The 10,513-nt window shown below is 41.4% G+C and overlaps 1 protein-coding gene across 1 annotated transcript; it reads right to left on the reverse strand.

Annotated features, from left to right (window-relative positions):
- Positions 1–944: 944 nt before the first annotated feature.
- LOC126561882 (5-hydroxytryptamine receptor-like) lies at positions 945–9,917 on the reverse strand. The gene is made up of 8 exons (XM_050218243.1): positions 9,678–9,917; positions 7,779–8,018; positions 6,678–6,811; positions 5,298–5,407; positions 5,033–5,222; positions 4,829–4,966; positions 4,420–4,617; positions 945–1,688 (listed from the first exon to the last, which is right to left on the reverse strand). Exons 1-8 carry the CDS (start codon positions 9,742–9,744, stop codon positions 945–947), a joined length of 1,821 nt encoding a protein of 606 aa, XP_050074200.1. The 5' UTR covers positions 9,745–9,917.
- Positions 9,918–10,513: the final 596 nt, after the last annotated feature.

The following is a 10,513-nucleotide window of genomic DNA, read 5'->3' on the forward strand; positions in this document are numbered from 1 at the left end:
GTAGTCGACTTACAAGGTAACATATTTTTCTTTACTTAGGACAAGTTTTCTCTTTTTGGCTGAACGATTCCACAGTATTGATAAAGTGGTACAATTAAGGTACAATTAAGTTAACTTAAAAACATTAAGCTACTCAGTTGAAGTACCAGCAACATTGAGCTCAAATACCAGCTTATTTCTTTTCACGAGCATTCTCCATTTTCACAAATCACCATATGTCAAATCTTTCACACAAAAATCGTTTCTAAAATGCGCTTTTTTCCTTTAAAGTGAAACCGCTCGTATTTGAAACCTTATTAGAACTTCAACATGTTCCACCTTATTCTAAGGGTGCTATTTTTGGCACAAAGATTCGTTCAAACATAGAAGGTTTGCACAAGAAACCTTACGAACTACATGAACTTTGCGAAAGAACATTTAATTTTCCGTGATTTTCGATAGGCTGAACGGCAGAACGATGTTGATCAATAATCAGACTTTTGCTGCTGTAAACCAAATTTTTTCACACGCACACAAACACACTGTAAGCCAGCAATATTCATCATTTGATTATTTACATTTTTTTTATTATAGAGCCATGTCACTAGAAGAATTCCATCAGTAAAATTTATGTGAATAACAAAATAAACAGCTTAAAAAATGTTTACAGAAGCTTAACGCAACAAGTGAAATACGATTGAAAGGCAAAAATCCGATTTTGTTGCTAATTGCATTCCGCAAAGGTTCAAACCGCACCAACAAAACTGCTTCCATCTCTCGACGAATCCCTCCCTCCGCATACCTTCACTAACGATTATGGCCGACTACAAAGCATTGCCAACTTCTACCGTCCTAGGTGCTCGTTAAATTGCGTGTTTGTCGAATTGAAGCATACTTACCACCGTTTTCTCCCTCTTTCTCTCTCTTTCTCTCTCCCTCTCTGCACATCTCTCATGTCGCGAGCTTTAGAGTTTTCCACGCCTGTAGTTGGTGGACCGATGGCTACCGAACAGGATCCGCTTGAAGGCCTGCCGGAACTCGGGACTGAAGATGGTGTAGATGACGGGATTGAGCGTGGAGTTAAAGTAGCCGAGCCAGAGGAACAGCGACGAAACCGTATCGTTGATCGTGCAGCTCTCGCACAGCGGCAGCAGCAGCGCGGTCAGAAAGAACGGCAACCAGCACACCACGAACGCACCCGTGATGATGGCCAGCGTTTTGGCCGCCTTGCGTTCCCGCTTTGCCTCGAGCGTTTCCTTCCGCTTGGACACTTGGGCGTGCGGGTTCGGGGTGCTGGAGATGTTGAGCGTGGAACCACCGCCTCCACCGACCGGTGTCGTCAGCAGATTTCCACCCACGGTGGGCGGTTGTTTCGCCACGGCTGACTGTTGATTGTGATGATGATGATGCTGTTGATGGAGCTGGTGGTGCTGTGCTGGGTCCTGAGCGGCCCGGGGCGATTGGGGCAGATGATGGTGGGATGGCAGCAGCGGTGAGGTGGCCAGCTGGTTCGGTTGGATCGGACAGATGGACACGGGCAGGGTGCCACCGTTTCCACTGGGGCTTGGAGTTTTGCCGGCGGGCGGATCGTTCGTTCGAGGGTTGTTATTGTTCGATTCCGAACCGGTGGCCGCTTGCGCTAACTGCTGGTGCGTGACCTCGTACGACACTGTCGGTATTTGATTGTTGCCCACCGGTGTGTTGTTGCCCTGTGTGCGAAACGAGAAGAACTCAATAAAGTGAACGGATTGATCGTCAGCACAACGAGTGAAGCAAGCAAACTGGAGCAAGCGAGAAATCACGACCCAAACGAAGGACCGCTTGGGATGGACAGTTCGCCCAGCGAATTTGTGCATCACTTTTGAAAGAGGTTTTGCATAAACAGTGTAGAAATTTCCGCAACTCAAGAGACACTTCATTCCAACGGCTTGACTCGACTAATGGTAAATTGTGCAAGCGATTTTGTGGATATTGTATGCTGGCCTCTACCCCACTGCTGGGAGTTTGGGAACCCCCTGGGAACCCTGGAACCTCCCACTTGAAAATACTTGCAACGTACTTGTGTAAGTTCGATTAAGAGGCAATCGAAATCGAATCAACCATCGATGCAACCGGATGCTACGTGAATTGACTACAAATCGTACCGATTGAAAAGGAAGTTTCATGGTAATGGGACAAGCTTGCAATTGAAATGTAGTGAGCTTGATAAAATAACACTAGAAACTTAATTTACGCCTGTAATGAATTGTTAGCATTGCTGGGAAATGTTGCATCTCGATAGTGTGCATTAAAATGAAGGGTTGAAATATTTTCAGGTGCATATATTGAACACTTTGCGATATTGCTCAAAGGTACGGTTCAAGAGAAAAATACTGCTCTGTAAATAATAAACGACATGGAAAAATCGTTACACACTTTACATACCAAAACTGGTCGATCAGGTCCTTCTCATAGTAAAAAATATTACAATTAAACAAATCTGTTACGTTATGTTATTTACTTTAACGCACTTAAAAAACTTCAAATATAAATGAATATTGTTATTGATGGCTTGGTTAACTTCGTGGCAATGGCACCCCTCTCGCTCTCGCCAGCAAGAAAACAAAAAAAATGACGCAGAGTCATAACAATTTCTCTAATTAACCAAATTATAGTATCAAAGTGTTAAATTTCATTACTATCTAGAAAAAAGGAAATAAAAATCAATCCAAATTGAATTTATTACTTTAAAAACAAATGAAAAAACCAATTTTGATTATTATTTATACTTCGTTTAGAAGTTAATTATTTTCTACCTACGAAAAGACAAATCTTCATTTCTTAATTGTATCGGTAGCTAATTAAAACAAACTTGGAATAACTTGGTGGGAGGTGCAGGAATCGAAATAAGGTGTTCCACAAAAATATGTGCGACTCAAAGACACTTTCAACGATGTACATACATATATCCAACATAATTTTGTGGAACACCCTAACCCAAACCCTCCACCTTTTGCTTAGTAATTCCACAAAAAAACCCTTTTTCGCAGTTTTTCCGCAATACCTGGATGGTGGTTGAAGGGATCAAGGTGGAATCCTCGACTAAAAGATGCGTGGCCTCAAGACGCATCCAACGGTATGCCGGACGTCAGGATCGGACCAAGAGTGACCGAGTTATCGCCGATTTTCCATGGGAATGTTGTTTTTTTCCACAATAACTTGGCGGGGGATGGATGGATCAGGTTGGGGTCTTCGGCAAAAATGTGGGCGGCTTCAAGGCGCATCCAACGGTATGCCGGACGTCAGGATCGGACCATGAACGAGCGAGTTATCACCGATATTGTTGGATGCGTCTACAATTCGCGCATCTTTTTGTGGAACACCTCATCCAGATTCTTCCACCCCTTTCCTAGTCATTCAACGAAAAAAGAGTTTGCTGTGAAAAATCGGCAATAACTCGTTCAGTTTTGGTCCCATTAGAGCGTGCTGCATATCGTAGGATCTGTCTGTGGGCCGCGCTTCTTTTTCCAATTCAATTTCTTTGCAATAGTTGTCTTATCTTTGTCTTGTCTTAACAATCGGAATGTGATAGAGTGCCCCAATTTCCGCTCTGCTTAGGGTACCAGAAAGACTTAATCCTTCACTGGGCGGAACGGTACTGATCCGGATGGAACTGATGAGATATGCTTTGCGTTGTAACCCTAATCTTTGACAAAAATGCACCTGTTGTCTGCATATAAATACTCCAGTACATAAAAAAGCAGACCTATACTGAGGTCAAGGCTTGCAAGTTAATTTGGGTTAAGTAATCTGGGTTTAGAACCGGTGACAATTTTCCGTACGACAAGACTTATACCAAATTTCATCCAGACTTCAACCACGTACCAACTATATGACCGTCATTACTAAAGAGGTCCTTGCTAAGCAATGCAAATTGCGAAAAGTCGTACTCAAAACATGAAGAGACGTTTAAAGCAAACCTTTTTTCCTCGTCAAATTTCCAGTTTATGATCAAACTTTTCAAGTGCATCATAACGGACGAAACGATATTTGCATACAGCATTCGAACAAGAAACAAAAGCAAAAAAATCCTCCCAGCCCACATTTCTTGATTGTTATATTTTTGAAGTATTCACCGAACAAAGAATAACCACTCGGTGGATGAAGCCGATAATACCGACCAATTACTCGGCGCCCATACTTTTGCTACTTTGCATAGTAGTTTTTCCCCAGTACGTCGGCCGGCTCTACAGCTACTGAAGTGTGCGGCTGCAACCAGCGAGCCCGGTTCACTCACTGCATTCGAGCCACCCAGCGTGAAGCGCCGGATGACGAAGTTGTTGGGAAATCTTTCCCCACTCGTGCTTAACGTGAAGTGCTGTTAGTTTTGTCACCTCAAATGAAGTGGCTTGTTGAATTTTAATGATTCAAACTCGGCTTGCCCTTTGCGCTTACACCTACCTCATCGCCGCTGAACGTCGTTTCGAGCCCTTTCCGATCTGCCGCATTCGTGCTGTCCTCCGTGTCCTCCACGGTGTTGACCGTGTTGGTCGAGTTGCCCTCTACCAGCCCGAGCGACGACACGGCCGATTTGGTGGGATTGGTGAACTTTTTCTTCAGGTGAAATCGTATCTTCGACTTGGGCTTTGGTGTTTCCTCCTATGCCAATTGGGTTTTGGGTTTATTATAATCGACAAAAGATTAGATAATTACGAACATAAACACACACATATCAAGCCCCGAAAAAAAAAGAGAATAACAGAAGGAAAGGCACACCGACGGTTATTCAGCTATTCGGAAATCCGATTATATTCTTCGCTTGTTCCGTTCGAAGATGCATTGATTTTGCCTTTGCCTTCCCGTTGCCTACCTGATTGCTACTGTTGGGCGTAGCGGGTATTTTGGGCCCTCGTCGATGTATCCGCCGCCGGGCAGTTTGATAAATTTTCCAATACAGCACTAGGATAACAAAGAGAGGAACGTAAAACGTACAGCACGTAGCAAACACCTGCAGAAGGAGAGCAGCCAACAGTGAGTAAATAATGAACTATTGCGGTGTGTGTGCTTCACCTACCTGGTACGCAATGTTTTGCGAAACCATGCACTTTTGCTGTTCTATTCGTTGTAGGTACTCTGGATCCTTCCAGCCAAACTGGGGCGCCAGAGACACGATGACGGACGCGAACCAAACGAGAAAGATCATCGTAAAGACACGTCGGCTAGTGCGGGAGTGTATGTAGTCGATGTTAGTCACAGCCCAGTACCTGCGAAATGATGATTTGGAAACAAATGTGATTGTTATTACGTTCTAGAACTGTGTTAGCCTTATCAGTACCTACCTATCGGTTGCTATGGCTACTAGATGAAGGATGGATGCAGTGCAACAAAGCACATCGCACGACGTCCAAATATCACACAACTCTGGACCAAGTATCCAACCGCGACTTATCTGTAGGCGATCGGAAAATTTCACCACACAGCAAATTAGCTGGTAATTTACTCTAATAAATATATTTTAGGACGCCTTAGGGTATGCAATGCGCTGGATAAATTTTAATATGGTCTATTTTTTGTTTTGCATCAATATTTTCATTTCTAGACAAATATTTGGTTTATGTTGTTGATGCAATATCTATGACTATCTATGATTTTTCGACATTAGTGAGTTCTATGATGATCTTAGTTAGTTGCTCTTGCAGGTATTTTGACGAAAAAATTCTCTTAGTTCTCCATACAAACTATTAGCCATAAAGGCGAAAAACGGTTTGAAATTAATGTTCAAAATTCGTCAAGAAAAAGCCATAAATTAGCATTAGCCTGACGCTTGTCAACGATAAACGAGAAGTGTATGTTTTCAATCTAATTTTTTTGTTTTCTTTATTTTTTCCCTGATAATTTGGCATTTCAGGCAAGATCTGTGTATTACTTCATTATCCTTTATTATTTTGAGCTTTTATGCAAAGTTATAGTTATATTAAGGGGTGACCTGGTGGTCTTCAAACAGCAGACCCGGGGATCAAATCCCATCTGGATCGTCCCTCCCAAGTGACCTTAGAAGGTCGTTAAACCAAGAAGAAGTATATTATTACAATTTTGTAATTAATATTATCTTCTATTTCTTCTTTTTGTTGCCTGTTAGATAGTCTAATGGGGAGGCGATCCGGAAAGGATCCAGTCTCTGGTCCAACCGCATGAAGAATAGCGCCAATATCAAATATTAAATCGCTGATCGAAATTTTTGTTCGTTTTGGGGTGTGTTGCGTATTTTTCAATTATAGTTGTTCGTTATTCGTCATTTGATGTTGTTTTCTTTAGTCTTGTTTCGTTTCGTTTTCTATTAATTCTTTTCCCAAAACATTATATGTATGTATGTGCTATTGGCTTAGCAACTTTTGATTTAAATTTGTATTTTGTTTTGTTTACTTTTATTTTCCATTTCGCTCCATGGCCAAAGTTATGCATCTATTTGTCAAAGCTCACGTTTCCCCGTAATCCTGTAACCACAATCAAATAAAAACAAACGATTCGAAACTTTTCACTAGTTTTCCCGCGAAGCAAAATGGCAAATTTCTTATCTTCTACCTAAATGCATTTAAATGCTTGCAATCTTTGCCAAGAAGAATACAATTGCTTCTTAGCGCTACCGTCGAAAGGAGTCGCTAGCAACGATGGGCGAGAGAGAAAGAGGATGAAGCAATTAGTGTGCTGCGAATAATTACCTCGTACACGGCGCCGAGCGGCATCACCAGACACGCCACGAACAGATCGGCGACGGCCAACGATGCGACCAGATAATTAGCTACATTTTGTAAATTACGCTCTAAAATGATGGCGGCTATTACAAAAACGTTTCCTGTCGGGGGGAAAAAATGGACAGGCAAAAGGGTGAGAGAGAGAAAGAGAGAGAGAGAGAAAAAAAAGATAAAGAAGAACGTTAGCAGTACAGGTACAAATTGGACGATAAAGTTGACGAAGGAAACTTAAACGTTTGGCGTCAAAACCTTGCAAAGGTAAGTAACAAGTTCGTGGGTGTGTGTTTGCTCTTTTATTTTTGGAAAATTGGATGAAACTGGTTTATGGTAAGCAGCGGGTATGCGTCATATCAGTGGAAAATGCAATTAAATGTGCAAGGTGATTGTTTTTTGGAAATGCTGGAAGAAGTTAATTGGAGCTGGTTTACAGCACACAATTACATCTGTTAAAAGAACTTAATTTGATAAAACAGCTACCGTTTAAGCATTTAAACGGCATAAAGTATGTATCTCTTGCATTGCGTGTCATGTTCTTAAACCGAACGAACAGGAAAATGTTGCTGATTATTCATGAAAACAAAGTGCACAATTTGTAAAGTAGCTTAATGAATTATATAATGTCGACCACAGTTAAGCAAAAAGCATTAAACAGACAATTCCAGCTCGTTACGTTAACGGCATTTGCTCGAGTGCATAATGCATGACTCACTTGGAACGCATTGACATATGATATGCTCTCAAATAGTCATTAAAATATTCATCTAACCATGCATCTGCAGCCGAATTCAAGCAAAACCGGGACAGCAAAAAAAAAAACCCACACACACATCCACTGAGTAGCTTTAACCAAACGGACAAAACAAACGGCACTTCAGGGCACTGATCCGTCCGTACATGCACGGGAATATATGGGTGGGATAAAACATTCACCGAGCGAGCCGATTTATGACCGGACGCAATGTTGATCCGTTTCATTTTTAATCATCCTCTGCCTGCTGCTGGTCAACTGTGGTGGTGGTGGTGGTGACGCATTTGGTTTCATTTATCCTGGCACGGTAAATGGCTTACCTATCACGGTGACTAAAATCATCAGTCCGAGAACGAGCGAGGTGATCGCCATCTTGATCACGTCGGCCAGCGGTTCGTCGGCGGTACCGTTGAGGTTGGTCGGAACCAGCCCGAGGTCGGTGGTGTTGGCGAACGCATTTGCCGACTCGTTGAAGAACGTCTCATTACCGATGCTGGCGACGTCGGCACTCAGGTACGAATCGGGACTACCGCTGTCGATGAATATATAATCATACACGTCTGCCAGCCGCACAACGGGACCAATGGACGGAAGTCAGCAACGGTTGAGATGATGATGATGATGGCGGCGGGGACAATTTGCCAGCAGACCGAGCAGCACCGGAAACCATCCAGATGGATGGTGAGAAAACGAGTTTGTTCGGTTGGTTCGGTTGATGGGAGGTGAAGGCATATAACGAAAGAGTGGAAGGAAAACGAGTTCCGGTTAGGACCATCACTCATAGATCAGATGGTATGCTGCATGATGCTGCATGATTATTGGGCTTGATGTAGCTAGTAGGATGACACATATTAAGGATTACGTGCAAAATAAACTTTGGTAAGAGTATTCGGTAGGTTCAACGTAAGCGTAAGAACACATTTTTGTTTATTTTTGGGTTGATATACCTGTAAGAAATATTGCAAATTTTAATTAAATGATCATAATATCATAATTGAAAAAATCACCAAATAATACCCGGTATATCCTGAGGGGGTTTTTGATGCTCTTTTGTGGTTTTGATAATGTTTGAAAAAATCTTGAATTCGATCCAAATTTTTGCACGGTTTCACAAACATTTTAGTTTTATCATGAGTTTTAATAATTTTACGATAAACTGAAGAATGTTTGGAAAACCAAAATTTAGTTACCAATCAAAACGCTGAAGAACAGCTCAAAAATTCTAGTTTATTTCGTAAACTAGTTTATGAAACATAATACCGACCATTACAAATAAGAAACACCCTGTTGGATTTTGAGTTAACATTAATATTTCGAACCTGAATTCAAATAAGAAAACACATATGAATTAGAAGGAACTAAACCATAGGATATAGATAAAACTACTTGACTAATTTGGACTGCATGAAATGAACTGCTGGAACTACAAGAATGAACTTTGTAATGAATTATGTAATGAACTACGGGACAAACGAATACAGAGTTGCAAACAGACCGGCGATTAATGTGCACTCTTCTCAAATGAAAAGTTCTTTCCCGAATCTAGCAAACGACTCAGTTACAATGCCTTTAGTAATTAGCTTATTGTTTGGTTAGTTTTTATCCATTTTTATTCTGAAGTTTGTGAAAACTTTTCTTCTCAAGAAATGTGCCTATATGAGGCATTTTATGTTATAAGTATCCAAGCAGTTAATAGTTAAAATAATAAATTATAATAATACTTTATTATCAATTCCATCATATGATCGAACCCAAGAACAAGATTGATTTTAGAAAAATCAAAATAAAACAAAAAGGGCACAAGAGAAAATTGTTTAATATGGCGAAGAGCTTTTATTTTTATCTCCAAGCAAATGAAAAGACAAAAACAGAAAAAAATAGAAATGAAATGTCCACACAACCCTTCGAATGCTAGCTGAAATTGGACTTGAACGTACAAGAGTATGATGTAACCATACAAAACTGTCATTGCAAAAGATGATTACACATTCAAACAATCCCCTGTCCGTGACCGGTGGCCTGCAGGACCCTCCCTAACGGTGCACATTCCTTCACGCTCCACGGACGGCACAAAAGGGTACAAAAACCCCAAAGACGAACGAAACGATAAGCACGGTATCGGTGGTCCGGAAACGATATCGGATGCCTTGCCTTGACAGTCCCCTCCCTTCCGAAAATCCCATTCCTTTACAACGTCCATTACAAATTCATTAACATACCGTTCGCCTTGGAGAGGGCGGTCGCCAGACTTGGGGGCCGGGGTGGTGGAGCTTTATGGAAATCCATTTCTAGTTAATGGTGCGCGGAATGACACCGACCGCTTGACTACTATAAGGCGCTTCCAGTAGCGTCTGCCATCGGGTAGCGTTCCAAACGCGCGCTGCCTACGAGCACCCGCCGGCCGATCGACGGCGAATGCACTTGCTATCGGTTGGATCGGTGTCGGTGGCTCATCGGTGAAACCTGCAAGCGAATTTAATGAAAACGTATTAGACGTGATGGTTATTGGATGGGCATCGCTATTATAGGGAGGATGGTTGATAAAGTTAAAAATATTACTCGTTCTTATGTGGACAGTGTTTAATAAGTGCTTAATTAAATGCTCTTGCATGTAGAAGGAATGTTTGGGATGGGTTCCTCATATTTAATAGATATTCAAAAGAGATTCAATAGAAATTGTCTCTAAGAAACGTGAAAATCAACTTAATTTGTTAAACTTATCTAACAAATTTTTCGAGCTTCCACATTTATTTCTTCAGAATCTAGATCGAGTCAAGACTTATTTCCCAGCTCTTTTCCTTACCAAGCGTTTATAGTGTTTCCATACATTTTTAAACAGATCATGATTACAGGTAGCGATCTCATTTCCTCGTCGTAAGTCATCCGTAAAGAAATTCTGCAGTGCGTCGATGAAGTTACCCAATAAATCATTCCCAGTTACAGCCCACATATACAAGGCACTTTAAGGAAAAAAAGCACAAAACAAGACGAAAAAATACAGTACATTGCGAGAATGAAGTGCCTTTCATCTTCATCATCTGCCGGAACTAACTTT

This window comes from Anopheles maculipalpis, chromosome 3RL (assembly GCF_943734695.1).
Source record: "Anopheles maculipalpis chromosome 3RL, idAnoMacuDA_375_x, whole genome shotgun sequence".
NCBI classification, from domain to species: domain Eukaryota; kingdom Metazoa; phylum Arthropoda; class Insecta; order Diptera; family Culicidae; genus Anopheles; species Anopheles maculipalpis.

Bases quoted from the DNA above. Each gene is read 5' to 3' on its own strand.
- LOC126561882 (XM_050218243.1), bottom strand. From the start codon at position 9,744: ATGGATTTCCATAAAGCTCCACCACCCCGGCCCCCAAGTCTGGCGACC. The intron at 5,408-6,677 runs GTAATTATTCGC...GATCGCCTACAG, and splicing joins CGCTCGGCGCCGTGTACGAG to ATAAGTCGCGGTTGGATACT. The intron at 4,618-4,828 runs GTAGGCAACGGG...CAATTGGCATAG, and splicing joins CGCCCAACAGTAGCAATCAG to GAGGAAACACCAAAGCCCAA.